At 24.1% G+C, this 17,422-nt stretch overlaps 1 protein-coding gene across 6 annotated transcripts in view; it reads right to left on the reverse strand.

Annotated features, from left to right (window-relative positions):
• LOC117168125 (tensin-3) overlaps positions 1-17,422 on the reverse strand; it is a 639,780-nt gene that overhangs the window by 159,285 nt on the left and 463,073 nt on the right. For all 6 annotated transcript variants that reach the window (XM_033353532.1, XM_033353537.1, XM_033353534.1 and 3 more), the window contains one exon: positions 13,194-13,256. In XM_033353532.1, the coding sequence (XP_033209423.1) occupies positions 13,194-13,256 (63 nt within the window). The remainder of the gene's footprint in view (positions 1-13,193; positions 13,257-17,422) is intronic.

Genomic DNA, 17,422 nt, shown 5'->3' on the forward strand with positions numbered 1-17,422 from the left:
AATAAGGGTTCAATTTTGTTATTTTGCTTTATTATATCCTAAAGCCATTTCTTTGTTGAGATTGAAACTTTTTATTCTGTAGTATATTGTCTTATTTAGGTTTCATGTTGGTCGAGAGCAGAAGTGATCTTATGAAGGTGGTATCATATTACAGCGAGACTGGTAATCAGGGCCTAACATGTTGCATAGTGACACACTTTGCAGTGGAAAAGTAACATTATTTTTTAATAAAAATTTCCAGTTTTCAAATATGATAGTCTAGTTTCAAAATTATCATAATTTTGATTTATTTATCGCAGTCTTTCCCATAGTTACCTATTCCATTCTATTCTTTTTTCTTTAATCCTTTTCTTGTTTCACATTTTTGTTTATATTTGGTTAGAAATTTATTTATTTTGTTCAACATTAAACACTTTGGTTATATTTTTTATTTCTTGACTGAAAAATATTTTTCGGTTGAAACGACTTAACGGATTCTAATTTTTCTTTTTATTAAATTGCCCGTAAGAGTTCCAGGTGTAACATTTTACTGTGAAATTTTATTTTGATTTAACGGAAATTTGTTATTTAACAACAAACTTATAACTTTTTCTTGCTAAACTTGATACCCTTTCTTCTAAGACTTTGAAATTCATTACAAAAAGTCATAAATCAATGCAAAAACTAACTACAATTAATACATTAGTGGGTTGAGTTAACAACATTTTTTTAATAATGCTATAAACAAATTAATTTACAAAAGTCACTTTTCGTGATTTGCAATGATTAGCTTATTTTGTCCCATAGCTTTTGTATAAAGTATCTCAGATATGATATACACTTACGATAAGTTAAAAATAGCTAATCATTGCCCATCCTTTAAACAATTTTTATAGAAATGCAAATTTTGGCAATTTTTTAATGAAAAGGCTTGAATTTTTTGCGGAATGAACTTAAAATGTTTTTCCTAAGACTCCTTGCTATTATATTTTTTATAGTGACCAAATAATGTTAATTATTTAAACAATTTCTATAAACTAATGTGCATTTTTACCATTTTTTTTCATTAATAGATTTAATTTTTTGCGGAATTAATTCGGAACATCTTGTAAAAAAATCTATGCAATAAAGACGTTTTTTCAAACATTAAAAAAAAATTTGTAAGTTGATTCCGTAAAAAATCAAACCTTTTCATTAAAAAATGGCCAAAATGTGCATCTGTTTATAAAAATTGTTTAAATAATTAACATTTTTTGGTCAATATAGAAAATATGATAATAAAGAGTTTTAGGAAAAACATTTTAAGTTGATTCCGTAAAAAAAATCAAGCTTTTTCATCATAAAATGGTCAAAATGTGCATTTGTTTATAAAAAATGTTTAAATAATTACCATTTTTTGGTCATAATGAAAAATATAATAGCAAGAACTCTTAGGAAAAACGTTTTAAGTTGATTACCCCAAAAAATCAAGCCTTTTCATAAAAAAATTGTCAAAATGTACATTTGTTCATAAAAATTGTTTAAATAATAAACAGTTTTGGGTCACTATGAAAACTATGGTAGCAAGGACTCTTAGGAAAAACATTTTATGTTGATTCCGTGAAAAACTCAAGCCTTTTCATAAAAAGTGGTCAAAATGTGCATTTGTTTATAAAAAATGTTTAAATAATTAGAATTTTTTGTCATAATGAAAAATATGATAGCAAGGAATCTTTGGAAAAAACATTTTTTGTTGATTCCGTGAAAAACTCAAGCCTTTTTATAAAAAAAATTGTCAAAATGAGCATTTGTTCATAAAAATTGTTTAAATAATTGGCACTCATTAGCTAATAAATTAATGAACTAATAAATTATTTTTAAATAGTATATCTAGTTCTTGCACCAGGCGCTGCGGCTCAATTATTACTTAATTGAAAATTCGTCGTTTATTCGAATTTTTGATTGAAAATTAATCTTTTTTGGTTTTAGTTTCATATTTTTGTTTCAAGATTCGTCACTTGAGTTTCAAATGCAGCTCCTGGCTTGAAAACTGAACTATTTAGTTAAAAAATCGTTGCCCTTTAAAATTAATTTGTTCTACTTAAAATTGAGCTAATTCATTTTTATTAAAAAACGATCTTTGTTAGTTAAAAATTCAATTAGTTAATTGCAATTTTATATATTTTGTAGAAAATACTCTTTTCTTTTTGTTTAATAATTCAACAATTATTCTCGGTTGAAAATGTAACTACTGCTTTTTGTTGAAAATTAAGCTGTTTAATTAATAATTCATTTTCTTTTGTTGATAATTAAAATGTTCAACTAAGACTTTAAATGTCCCATCCCTGATTGAAAATTAAATTGTTTAGGTGAAAAATCTTGTAGATTGTTAACAATTCGCGTTGCTTGGTTGAAAATATTTCTTTTTGGTTGAAAATATAACTACTTAGTTGAATGTTAAACCAGATTCTTTAAAAATAATTTCTTTTGCTGGAAATTTAAATTTCGATTTAAAAAATTTTAAATTTGATTAAATATTGCAGTGTTTTATTGAAATTTTTTTTTTGGTGGAAATGTATCCCTGTTAATTGAAAATTCAACTATTTGGTTTGAAAATCCTGCACTTTGCCATAAAATCGTCTCACTTGGTAGAGAATTCATCTTCATTAACATAAATGGCATCCCTTTTTATCAAAAATGAAAATAGTTGAAACATAATTGCTATTTTTTAGGATTTAACCAAATTGTTAAATTTATTAAAAATAAACTGAAATGTATTTGACTAAACATTTAAATCTCTAAAATCGTCCTATTTTAGTTTTAAAATTCATTTACTTTTTCGAAAATTAAAATATTCGTTTAAAAATTCATTTCTTCTAAATTAATCAAACTAAAAATTAAATCATTCCATTTCTCAGTAAACAAATGATGAAAAATTCTCTCTTTGTCAAAATATCAACTATTTTAATAAAAAATTTTACGTTTCTTGGTTAAAAATCCAACTGAATGGTTAAAAATATAATGATCTTGTTAGAAGATTCTAAATTAAAGAAATTTAAATGAGATTAATATCATATTTAAAATCTTATTTAACGTCCAATAATCAACAAATGTGCGGAATTCCTGAAAATATAAACAAGAGTTCAGCGACCAAATTTTGACAAAGACCACAAAATTTTCCTATTGAAATTCAAAAAATATATACATTTTTCCTGAAAAAGAAAAGAAAATAATTTTCATCTTTGTACGAAACTAAAGAATAAAAAGATGTCATTTTTAAGTAAAAATTCGTTTCTATTAATGGAATTTTAATATATTTTTTTTTGGTAAATTCATTTTGATTTAAGTATAAACTATTAATTTTTTTTCGTTGAAAATACACCTTTTTACGTTGAAAATTCAATTACTTGATCGAAAGTAAAATTCTGATAAAAATTCTTTTTTTGTTTTTTGGTTGAAGATTCATAATTTCAATTAAAAATTCTATATCTTTGTTGCCAAAAAATGACTCCTTTTTAACTGAAAATTGATCTATTACAGTTGAAAATTCTTTTTTTGTTGGTCAAAATAAAGTTTTTAACTGAAACTTTAACTTATCCAGTTGAATATTCCAGCATTTTAGTTGAAAATTAATCTCTCGGCTGAAAATAATTTTTCTAACTGAAAACTTAAATAATTGATTTGGGATTGAAACTGATCTTTTAGGTCGCAAATTCATCCAAATTGTTGCAAATTAGTCCTTTTTGGTACAAAATTGTTCTTTTAGGTTCAAAATTCATATTTTTTGTTTGAAAATTAAATTATTCTGTAGATTTTTTTGATTAAAAATGAATGAAAAATAAATGAATTAATGTATTTTGTCAAAACTTTGTCTTTTTCGGTAGAAAATGCAATATTTTTAGTTGTAAAGTTAGTCCGAAAATTGAAAATTTTAAATCGAAACTACAAAAATTTTTGATGAAAAAAATTGTGGCCACAAATTCATCTATTTTGTTGAAAGTTGGTCCTTTTTCATTTAAATTTCATATTTTTTGTTTGGAAATTTAATCATTTTGTAGATTTTTTGGATTAAAAATGAATAATAGAAAATGAAAATTTTGAAAAAATCCAGTATTGACTGTAATTTTTTTTATTTTATTTGAAAATATAAATTGTTAATTTGGAAAATGATTTATTTTTGAGATAATCCGATTTTTTAAATTATATTTGGAATTTTTTTAGTAGAAAATAGATTCATTCGATGGAAATTTTAACTATATAATTGAAAATTAGTTTTTCTTGGTTAAAAGATAATTTTTTGAATAAAAATTTAGTTATTCCCTTTCTTTGTTAAAAATAAATCTTTTTTCGTTAAAAAGTAATGTATTTAATAGAAAATTTGTTTTTTTTTTTTGTTAGAAAATGCAGTATTTTAAGGTCAAATGTTAGTCCGAAGATTGAAAATTTCAAATCGAAACTACAGAAATTTTTAATGAAAAAAATGTTGGTCGCAAATTCATCTATTCTGTTGAAAATTGGTCCTTTTTTATTTGAAATTCATATTTATTGTTTAGAAATTTAATTATTTTGTAGATTTTTTCGATTAAAAATGAATGAAAGAAAATGAAAATTTAAAAAAAATCCATTATTGGCTTAAAATTTGTCTATTTTATTTGAAAATTTAAATTATCAGGCTCAAAATGGACTTATTTTTTATAAAACCCAATTTTTTTTGTTATTTTTTTAGATTTTGTTTTAGTAAAAATAGATTACTTTGATGGGAACTTTAACTATATAATTGAAAATTCGTTTTTCTTGGTTGAAAGATTATTTTCTTTAAATAAAAATTTAATGATTCCTTTTTTGTTAAAAATATATTTTTTTTAGTTGAATTTGTCAAAAATTTGTCTTTTTCTGAAGAAAATGCAATACTTTTAGTTGAAAAGTTAGTCTGAAAACTGTAAATTTTAAATCGAAAATACAAAAATTTTTGATGAAAAAAATGTTGGTGACAAATTCTATTTTGTTACAAATTGGTCCTTTTTCAGTTAAAATTTATTTTTTTTTTTTTGGAAATTTAATTATTTTGTAAATTTCTTGAATTAAAATTGAATTAAAGAAAATGAAAATGTTGAAAAAAATCCATTATTAGGTTAAAATTTGTCGATTTTATTTGAAAATATAAATTATTAGGTTGAAAATTGACTTATTTTTGAGAAAATAGATTCCTTTGATGGAAATTTTAACTGCATAATTGAAAATTTGTTTTTCTTGCTTAAAAGATAACTTTTTAAAATAAAAATTTAATTATTCCCTTTTTTGTTGAAAACAGATCTTTTTTATTTCAAAATTATTGTATTTTGTCGAATATTGGTGTTTTTTGGTAGAAAATGCAATATTTTTAGTTGCAAAGTTAGTCGAAAACTTGAAAATTTTAAATCGAAACTACAAACATTTTTAATGAAAAAAATTGATAAAAAAAATTAGGTAATAAATTGAAAAGTTAAATTAAATTGATAAAAATTAAATCAAATTAATTGAATTGAATTAAATTAAATTAGTTTAAAAAATTGAAATTAGCAAATTGATTCACTTAAGAAAAAAAAAGAACTTAAAATTTCAAATTGTTAATTTAAAGGAATCTGTCTTATCATCAGAGATGGTTACCATAAATCAGTGTAGATATCATTTCACTGTCCTTAAGAAAAATTGAAACTATCGATTAAGTTAACCCTTCAAATAACAAAATTTTTGAAGTTTTGTTGTTCTATTCCCAGTGGAGCGATCGAAATGATCTTTTTTCAGAAAAAAAATTAATTTTGAAAACTCAAAATTGTTTAGTAATATCGCTTTTTTTTGGCAATTACAAATGTTACGAAATCAAGTGAAAAAAACCCGCGCTCAATCTCCAAATATCAGGCCCTATCGAAACGAGTAAACCCCTTCCCCAATTTTTAATGTCACTTAATATTTTAACGCTCTCTGAGTGGGAGGTACCACCTACACATTGTGTAGTCCGAAATTTGAAACATTTTAGACCTCATCGTCTATGATGGTCGAAAACAGAAGTGTTCTTACGATATTTGATTACAGCACTGGTAATAGCAATTTGACGTTTGAAACAATTACAAAACCAGAGGGAATTTATGGTTTTATGGTGTTACAACTACTCCGCCCTCTTGGCTACAGCAGCCGGCGGAAGGGGGAGGGGGGGGGCGTTAGGGTCCCATAAACGTATTTTTAGAAGCGCGCTCAGTTCAAGCGAAGCTTTTTTGTTGGTCGGAAATCGTTAAATTTTCAATTGGCAGCCGCCTCCATGCGGGGGTTTGTCCAAGTCGAGAGTGAGAATGAGAAGAAAATTTCTCTAGAGAAGAAAGCAGGACATAAATCGAGTTCAGAAGGCACTGGAATAAATTGCGCGTACTAGTGGGTGTAATTTGAAAAGTTATTATTATAACATTTAAAATCCTTTCATAAGCTATAAGTCTGTCACGAAGTTTGATTATAAACTAGAATGAACAATTACGGACTACGCGTGCGTGTATTTTTTCTTTTTGAGGCAAAAAATGAGCTTTAATACAAAATAGAAATTTCGCTGTGCTATTTTTTACCATTTTTTTAAATTTAATTTTATATGTAAAAAAAATCTGGCTCCTTCACTTCGCTGGGAATCGAACCACAGAAATGCCGATTGCCGGTTATGTGCTCTTAGCACGAAGCTACTGGAAAGATCGAAAGAAGAATCTTTTTTCACAGATATGCCAAACCAAGTTGTATTATCCTCGGGAATGGTAATGATCGCTCAGATAAATATACTAATCACATTACGTGAAAATATAAATTCACATTCAGAATTTTTATTTATTTATTTTTTTTTTTTTGTAAATTTTTAAGACTCATTTTTATCTGTGAAAAAAGATCCATCTCCTTTAATCTGATGGGAATGGAACCAAAGTTCTGCCGATTGTCGATGGGATGTTCTTACCACTAAGCTACGGTAGAGATCGAAAAAATAATCTTTTTCACAGACGTGCCAAACAGAAAAGTTTTATATAATATTAGTCATAAGATTTGAGAAATCGGTATTATCATAGAATGATAATAACCGATTAGCCGATTGCCGGTCGGATGCTCTTACCACTAAGCTACTGGAGCGATTAAAGAAATTTTTTGACGGATAGGCCAAACGGAAAGGTTTTCTGTAATATCAGTCATAAGATTTAAGAAATCTGTATTACCATCCCCAATGATAACAGATTTTTTCAATTTTATTTCTTTATTTTTTAAAGTGTATACATATTTTTTAAATTATAAATTTATTAAATCGAAATTTATTTTGATTGAAACCAGTTTCAACTAGCTGTATTTATCATCCAATAGGATTAAATATTTCCTGCAAAAACGATTTTTTTACAACATATTTTAAGTTTAAACTTGAAAATATGAATTTTCAAGAAAAAATGTAATTTTCAACTCAATAGATAATTTTTTTACCAAGAAAATTAATTTTCAGCGAAAAATGTAATATTTGATATTTCAATCCAAAAATATTTTTATTTTGAATGAAAAAAAGCAGTTCGATTCCTGCAACAAAAAAAACGAATTTTCAAGAAAATGAGTATATCCTCAACTAAAAAGATATTTTCAACCAAGAAGATTACATTTTTGCCAAAAAGAGGAATTTTCAACCAAAACAGGTGAATTTTTAAAAGAATCAAAAAAAGAATTTTTAATAAAAATGATTAGTGAAACAAATGTTGTCTTCAGAAAATTAAAAATAATTATAAATATTGCAAAAAATGTCTTGAAATCTTCGGGATGAATTTTTAATAATTTTGGAGATAGTTCGTGAAATTTTATAATCTTTCAAAATATATATATAAAACTAAATTTAAAAAATAATGAACCGTTTTAAATATAATCCCAGGAACCTGAAGAAAAGTTTTTTATCATCTTGATACTTTTCAAAATCTTAAATATGATTGAAGATTATATCTTCAAAGGTCTAATCTTTATTTTAAGTTTATTAAAATATTTTCACATTTCTAAATATTTTTGAAATAGTTTAAAACTTCTAAATATATGTTTAAATAATTCGATCTTTTTCTGAAACTTTTTTAAGAATTCTGCAAAATTAAAAAATCTTTCATCGTTTTTTACCAATTTTAAACATTTTTAAATTATTGAAATCGTTAAAATTTTTGTTTGAATTAATTTTGCAAGATAATTAATCACTTTTAATTCAAATTATTTTCCAAAATTTTTCAAAAACTTCTAAATATTTTTTTATAATGATTAGAATATTTTATGACATTTTTAAATTTTGCAAAATTGAAAAGTGTTGTTTTAAAATCTTGAAAATTATTTTCCATAATTTTAGAAAATCATTAGAAATATGTTAAAATATTTTTAATATTTTTTCCAATTTGGTTGAAAATGATTTTTTTTTTAATTGGAAATTTATTTTATAGAACGAAAATTCCACTAAAACATTTTTGTTGAAAATTAATTTCTTTTTAGTTTAAAAATTCAACTATTCGATTAAAAGCTTTTATAAGCAAAAAACATATAAGGTAGAAATTATTCACTAATAATTTGAACCAATATCAAATTCACTGTGCGTAGTATTTACTTGAAAAATTATGTGATTTGTTGAAAATTCATCTTCTTTGGTTAAAAATTAATCCGTTTCAGTTAAGGATTCAAGTATTTTCTTAAAAAAGTCATTTGTATCGGTTAGAGCAAACTATTTCTTATTTTAAATTAAATTTTTTTGTTGAAATGCTTTTTTAAAATCTCTTTTTTGTGGCTAATGCTTCATTATTATGGTTGAAAATTTATTTTTGTTTGTTAAGAAATAAATGCTAGAATTTCTCATTTATTTTTATTAAATTTTCCCAAAATTTTTAGAAACGAGGAAAATATATACTAAAAATTGGCAAAAAATCGACGATATTGTTAAAAATTCAACAATATGGTGCAATATTTAGATAGTAAAAGAAAAGCTTTTGCAACAAGAAAAATATATACTAAAAATTAATCAAAGAAAACTTGTAATAAGATGACATCCATTGTTTAAACAATTTAATTGAAAACTTATGAAATTCTTTGAAAATTCGTCTTTTTTGGGGGCAAATAATGTTCTTGATTATAAATTCAACTGTTTCATATAAAATTGATATTTTTGATTTAAAAATTCAACATAGATTAGAAAATTGAACTATTTTTTATAAATTTTAGTAAAAAGAAATATATATATTCTAAAAATAATTCAAACAAAATTTGAAATTATATAGCATCTATTGTTCAAATTAATTAGTTGAAAGTTTATGAAATTCGCTTAAAAGTTTATCTTTTTTGGTAGAAAAATAGTTAAAAATTTAACTATATGGTTATAGATTCATCCTTTTTATGGAAAATCAATGTTTTTGTTTCAACAATTTAACAATACATTATAAAATTTAAACATGTTTTCAAAAGTTTTAGAAAGCAAAATTCGTATTTTTTAGTAGAAAATTAATCTGCTTGGTTGATAATTAAACAAGTAGGTTAAAAATTTAAGTATTTGGTTAACAATTTAAATTTTTTGTGGAAAGTTTATCTTTTTGTTAAAAAATGCAACAGCTGGGTTGAAAATTAATCTGTTTTGGTGGACTTTTAATCAAAATAGGGATCATTCTCTGATTCTTGCCATTAAATAAATATTTATGAAAAGATTCTTGCCTTTGCAATAAAAATGCAATCCACTTTGTATTCCATCATCTCGATCATGAGGTAATCGCTGAAAAAAACTCGTGTTATCCAATCTAATGATACAACCTGCATTTTTTAAGTGCTAAATCACGTTTTTCCGTCTAGCTTCTGTGCGATCACTATCATTTGAACAAGATTTATCGTGACCTTTGTAAAAAAACATAGTAATGGCCAATTTGTCACGTCTCTTAAGGTGGAAATTGATAATTGCTCGACTACCACAAACGATGCGAAAATGGTACCTACATGTTAAATTGAGTGCAATTGTTCAAGGGCGCTAAGTTCGTGCGAGCGAGAAATGGCACCACTAATGTCAATTAGCGTTAATCATCTTAATTGTCGATGGTTAATTTATAATTCGAACCGGAACGTCCAAGCGGTGCGATCCTAGAATTTTCTCGTGAAAATAACAGCAGATCTTACGATCGATAACACTCGAAAGCAGGTCTTCTCTGCATTGTAATTGGTCCGTCTTTTTGCTTGTTTCGAGAAATATTTCCTTTCTTTCTAAGTGCAAAAACAAGGCAAGCGGGTAAAAACTTCCCCGGGTAATGTTGCGCTTGAATGAACGAGGTACTATATCCGAAGCGACTCTGATTACAATCAAATTCATTTAATTCCAATTATATACTTCCTTGAGAACAAAAACATGGCTAACCTTTTTATGCACATACTTCTTCGGCTTCTTGATAGTAAATTTCAATTTGCAGAGTAATCGAGTTAACAGCTCGAGAAGCAATAAGTAATTGTTCAGCTAAGGAAGGTTCGAGACTCTTATCGAGATCTTCGTTAAAGAGAGGAAAATTGCTTTGATGTTCTGCTTTAATTTAATTTGATGCAGACAAAGCTCGCACACATTTTCAGAGATCAAAAATAGTGGGGAGGATCTAAAGGCGGCTCTTCGATCCCCACTACTGCCATGCTGAAAAATCTTGTATTTTCACGTGTGTGATGGTTTTAAATAATTTAATTATATGAAGCATAAGTGACACGAGTCCAACGTGGATTTTGAAAAATTTATTTCTTGGGGAATACAAAGATTTTCAGATAAATAATTCTAATAGAAAAATGCAGAAAATAATAAAAAATACATTTTTACTCAAAATTTCTTCTTTCTAGCATGCAATCCAATCGATTTGCAAATTATATTTGCAAAATAAAATTGAGTGTCGAGCGCATTCATTTTTTTCAATTATAAGAAAAATTTTCAATAAATATTTGAATTTTAGAATTTAAAAAAAAAACAATCAAAATTGGAGAAGTGTAATCTTCATTTAAAAAACTGAATCTTCAACATAAAAAGCTATTTTAACGATCTAGTTTAACTTTCAACTACGCAGTTAATTTTTCAACGAAAAATATTAAATTAATAACAGTGAAAGACGAATTTCCAATACAAAAATGATTATGCAAATTTTGAGGTTAAAAAAAGTAATTTTCAGCGCACCCTAAACAATTTTCCCACCAACAAGATAATTGTGCAACTAAAATGTGAATCTTTAACCAAAAAAAGTTTTAATGAAATAGTTAAGTTTTAAGTTAAAATAACAAATTTCCAACAAAATAGTTTAATGTGCAGCTAAAAACATTAATTTCCAACAAAAATGTAAATCTTCATACTAAAAATTAATTTTTAACGCAGACAGTTCATTTTATACAAAACAAAAATTTTTAAACAAATAGTTCAATTTTCAACTAAAAAATATTATATTTAAACAAAGAACAGCATAGTTAAGTTTTTAGACAGAAAATTTAATTTTCAACGAAAAAAAGAACAAATTTTTAACTTAAAATATACATTTTTAACCAAAGAAATTTATTTTAAACTAAAATGTCAATGTTCAACAAAAAAAAACTAATAATAAAAGTGGTTCAGTTTTTAACCAAGTAACTCAATTTCCAATCAAGAATATTCATTTTTTGAAAAAAAAATGTACAACAGAATACATTTATTTTCAAACACCTGGTGGAATTTTCACGAAAAATATCAATTTTCAATCAAGAATTAAATAACTAAATTTTTAGTTCAATTAATTAATTTTAGAAAAAAATTTTTTTTCCAAAATAGGGCAGTTTTAGGCCAAAGAGATAAATTTTTAACTAAAATGTGAATCTTCAACCAAAAAATTAATTTGTAACTAAATAGCTAAATTTTCAACTAAAATGTTAGAATCTAAAAAAAGACGAATTTTCAACCAAATTTGTGCATTTTTAACCATTACTTGAATTTTAAACTAAAAAAATAAATCAATTTTGAATCAAGAATGAAATACTTAAAATTTTAGTTAAAAATTAATTTTGTAGATAAAATACCAGGAATTTCAAAAAAGAGTTCAGTGTCCAAACAAGGATATAAATTTTCAACAAAAATATGAATATTCAACCCGCAAAATTAATTTTTACCGAAATAGTTCTATTTTCGAAAACAAAAAGACGAATTTTTAACCGAACAGTTAAATTTTTGACTACAAATTATAAATTTTTAATTGGTAACGAAGTATGTAAATGTTTAGTTAAAATAATTAATTGTATAAAAACAAAAACATGTTTTTAACCAAATAGTTAAACGTTCAACCAAAGCGATAAATTTTGAACCTAACTGAATCTTCAAATAAAAAATAATTTTTTTTATGAAGTATATTTTCACTCAAATTGATGAATTAAAAAAAAGACGAATATTTAGTAAAATCGCTAAGTTTGCAACTAAAAAAAAGCAATTTTCAATTACGAATGGAATGGCTAAATTAACAGTTTAAAATATTCTTAATTAAAATAAAATATTTTTACATGAAAGTAATAATCCAGTTGTTTTTTGTGTAACTTAAAACTTTAATTTTCTATTCTGTTTATTTTCAACTTCATTCTTTTCCAAACTAATAAATATTGTTAGACTTACAATTTAATTATTTTAAATTTGTGCTGTAATTTAATAATAATAATAATAATATTAAATATTAAAATAAAGAGCCGCGGTGGCTCAGTTGGTTAGACACTCGGACTTTGGAAACCTGTTTTTATTTTTAGGAATTCTATACATTAACTTAATTATTGGATATTAAATAGGATTTTTAATTTGATTTTAATCTAATTTAAATTTCGTATATTTCAGTGAAATGTTTTTCAAAAAAAGTCTAATAATAGTGAAAATAATTTGCGAGAAAAAAGAATAATTTTCAATTGAGTTGAATCTGGATTTAGTGATTCTGCATTTAGTATTTCCGAGAATTGACGCCTCGCGGTCAGGCGAGAGGAGCTGGAAGGGGGGCGTTCACTCAGGCGTGGCAAAGCAGAAAGAGGCACGGGCGACAATACACATACTTTTTTTCTCTTATATCCTCTTAAGGTTGTTTCAAACTTCGTCATTTGCAACTAAACTAATAATAAATAAGGAAAAAGATTTTATAATATTATTAAAAAACCGGAAACGTTTGTTTCGAATGACGTCAATTAAGATGTTGAGGACATCATGCTATTTATAAATTTACAATATTTATTAAACTCACATGATTATGCTTGCTTGCAGGAGTGTTGACATTCTTTGGCTGTGGATCGTATGTGCCATTATGCTGAAACATAAAAAAATAACAAGTTAATTAACAGGTCAGATTCTTTCAATTTTCCGGGTCAACTTAATATAAATTATTGCAAAATCGTATATAAATTTAATTTAATTTTATACATTGTATTTAATTATAAATTTGTCTCAGTGAAATGATTTATTTAATAATATTAATAATATTATTCTAAAATGTTGAATTTAAATTATAGGTTTTGATGCGCTTTTTTATAAACAATTAATTGTTTTTTTAATTTTTTAAAATTTGTTTTCTTCAAAAGATTAAATTCAAAAAAAATTTTTTTTGCTTAAAATTTCCCAATTTTTCGAGGTTTCCAATTTGAAATTTTACAATTTTACAATATTGTAGATTCAAATTTAAATGGTAAAAATGTCAGGCTACTTTTGCTATTAAATCTGTAAACATTAGAAAATTTTATATTCAAAGCTTTGATAGTCAGTGTTTAATTTAATATTTTTTATTTAAATATTCGACTTTGATTTCAAACGTGGGAAAAATTTGCGCATTCTTTTCAACTGTTTTACAACCAAACGTTGCAAATTGAATTATGTTTTATCTAAAAATTTGTCAAAATATTAAACATTTGAAACTCAACTTGAAAAAAAAATCGAATTAAAAAGATTGAAATTTAAAAAAAAAATTATATATATTGTATAGCGATCTTCTTTCTTGTTCTTTTTTATAATTTTAAATTCTTAAAGAAATATTTCAAAATTGGCAAATTGTAATTTGAGGATTACAATTTTAGTGTTTTCAAATTAAAAATAAATATGTTGAATTTGTAAAAGTTTAATGAACTATTGAAAAATTATTCAATTCTAAGTTATTTAAATGTACTTAAAATAATTTACATTTTAAAGGGTTTAATTATGAAAAAGTTATAGTGTTCTAATTTTGAGCGACTAAATTTTTTTTTCTATTCTAAATTAAGTTTGAATTTGTTTAATTTTTAACGTTCCAGAGTAGAAATTTGTTCATTTTTGACATTTCCCATTCCAAATTACTATTTATTTAAATTTTTAATAATAATTGAATTCATTTTTCGATTCTAAAGAAAAAAGTGTAATAAATTTTAATTTTAAATGATTTTTTATCTGATAAGAATAATACAACTTTAATTCTATTGCATTTTAATATTATCAATTTTTAAAGTTCTGTTCTGGAAATATTTAATTCTTAAAGTTTTGGAATGGTCCTATTTTTGACATTTTAATGTGGCATCACTCAATTTCGAGATGCTTTAATTTAAAATATTTAAAAGTATTTATTTAAAATTTCAAACGCTTTCAATTAAAAATTATTAAGTATAAATAATAGTTTTAAAACTTTTGAAAACTCGATTATCATTTTCGATACAAATTTATTAATTTGCATAAAAATTAATTTTTTAAACTTCTTTTTAATTGAAAATTCATATATTTTGTTAGAAACTAATCTTGCAGTTTTTTTTAACAAAATACATGAATTTTTAACAAAATAGTTGAACTTTTAATTGATGAAAACAAATTTTTAACCAAATAGTTCAATTCTGAACTACAAAAATATAATTTTTCAACCCGAAATGGAATAGCAATATTTTTAGTTCATAAATTAATCTTGAACGGATTATTAGATTTTTAACCTAAAACAATAAATCTTCAACTGAAATAGTTGAATTTTGAAACAAAAAAATTAATTTTGATTTAAAAAAATGTATTGTGAACCAAAACTTAGTAATTAAATTTCAAATTAAAATAATTAATGTTAAATCAAAGAGATGAATTCTCAACATCAACTATAGAATTTACAACTGGGATAAGTTAAATTTTCAGTTAAAAAATTACTTTAAAAACTGTCAACAAGAAAAAAAAACTTTCAAAAAAATAGCTACATTTTTTCAAAAAGTGATAAATTTTCACATAAAATTCTAAATATCTAACTGGAATATTTGAATTTTAAACCAGATAAATAAATTAGAATATTAATTTCTACCAAAAAAGACGAATTTTTAACTAAAAAAGATCTTTTTTCAAAAAAAAAATTAAATAATTATATTCTTAGTCAAAACATGAATGTTTAACCAAAGTGATGAATTCTTGACTAAAATTATGGAATATAAGGCATTAAAAAAAAGAATCTTCATGAAACAGCTTATTTTTCAATTAAAGAAATGAATTTTTAAAGAAAACAATAAATCTTTAATAAAAATTAATTTCGAAAAAAATAGTTAAACTTTTAACCAAATAATGTTATCTCCAATGTAAAAGGTGAATTTTCAACTAAAATGATAAATACTTAACTGATATATTTGAATTTTGAATCGTAAAGAAGATTTTTTTATTAAAAAAAATTAACTTTCAAAGAAAAAGATCATTTTCTACACAAAAACCCGATTTTGTAACGAAACAAGTCAATTTTTAAAGAAATAGTTGAGTTATCAATACAAAGAGACCAATTTTCATCCAAATTGTTGAATTTCAAAATAGATAAAAAAACAATTTTCAAATTAAAATGGGATCGTTAAATTTTTAGTTAAAAAAAAACTTATTTTCTACTAAAAGAATGAATTTTCAGCAGAAATAGTCTAATTTTATGCCAAAAAGATGAAATTTCAACCACGAAGATTAATTTGATTTTTATTTAATTTTTAAATGAGAAATATCAATGTTCAAACAAATAGTTTAATTTTCACCAAAAAGAAAAAAAATAAGCTTGTTTTAAAAAAGTAGTTGACACACTCACATGCCCTATAACTGCAGGGAAAGTAAAAATTGATGTTCTAAATTGAATAAAATTATTAAAATAATGAAAACTTGAATCTTTTATTTTATTATTCTTTTATTTTCTTTCACTTAATTTAATTTCGCTCATATTTTGATTTGCTTAAAAATTCTTCTTCCGAAAAGCGCACTTCATAAATAAAAATAATAATTATTATTATTTAATTAACTTTATGTTATAATTTTTTTCCCTATTTTCACCCTAGCATACCAAATTAGAACAAAGAAGGTAATTCAAGTTAAGGCTATCGTTATTACTGAGCTCGAGGGTAGTTTTGGAAAATGCATTTTAAGAACTCCACTTCACAAGCCCACTCAAAATGAGTGTGGAAGGGTAAAAACATCCTTCTATGAATAAAAGGCATTAATACTATACGAGGGTGAAGCAAGTGGTCTGATCCAGTACAAGGAGAACGAAGTAAGTTCAAGGTAAAGAAAAACGAGTATAGGCTTGTTTAAAATTCACTAAAAACGATCAAATAAATTTTTCTATCCACAGAAAATTAGGAAAATAAATAGTTGAATAGTTGAACTTTCAACAAACAGGTGAATTTTCTACCAATAAGATTACCAAAGATGATACGAGCATAAACTAACATAAATAAAAAAATAAAATATAAATAAAAAATATCTGAATTTTGTCTCTCCCTGATTTATCTCTGCTTTTTCACGCATGAGTGAACACCGAAAATCCCCGTGGCGCGGCGATTATTCTCAAAAAAACTAAATCCAGAATCAATAAATTCAGATTCGACTGTAGTTTAATTTTTCAACACAGATATAATTCTTTAACTAAAATGATGAATTTTTTACCAAAAAAGATATAATTTTCACCACGTAGTTACATTTTCGAAAAGAGAGAATTTTCATTAAGGAAGATTACTACAAAGGATTTTTAACCAAAAAATATTTTACAAGCAAAAGAAAAAAAATTGCAAAGAAAATTTTTAATATTCAACATATTAATTTTAATTTCAACTTAATGACAAAATTTTCAACCGAAAAAGATGAATTTTTAAACAAATATATAATACCAAATTTTTCAATAAAGAATAATGAACTTTCAATAAAAAATAGTTAGATTTTTCAGAAGCTTTCCATATATTACAGTACGCGATTTGTCTACTATTTTCTACTAAAAATATCAATTTTAAACAAAAAATAGAATAATTAAATTTTTAGTTAAAATAATATATTTTCAACAAAGTAGTTATATTTTCAAACAAAATAGACGAATTTTCTTTAAGAAATTCAATAGATGACAGTTATATCAGAAATATGTTAATTATAAAGAAAAAACAGTTTAATTCAACCAAAAAAGATCATTTTTTAACGTAAAAGAACACATTTTTAAGAAAATAAAAATTTGAATGAAACAGATAGATTTTCAATAAA

The sequence above is a fragment of the Belonocnema kinseyi genome, chromosome 2, assembly GCF_010883055.1.
Source record: "Belonocnema kinseyi isolate 2016_QV_RU_SX_M_011 chromosome 2, B_treatae_v1, whole genome shotgun sequence".
NCBI lineage: Eukaryota > Metazoa > Arthropoda > Insecta > Hymenoptera > Cynipidae > Belonocnema > Belonocnema kinseyi.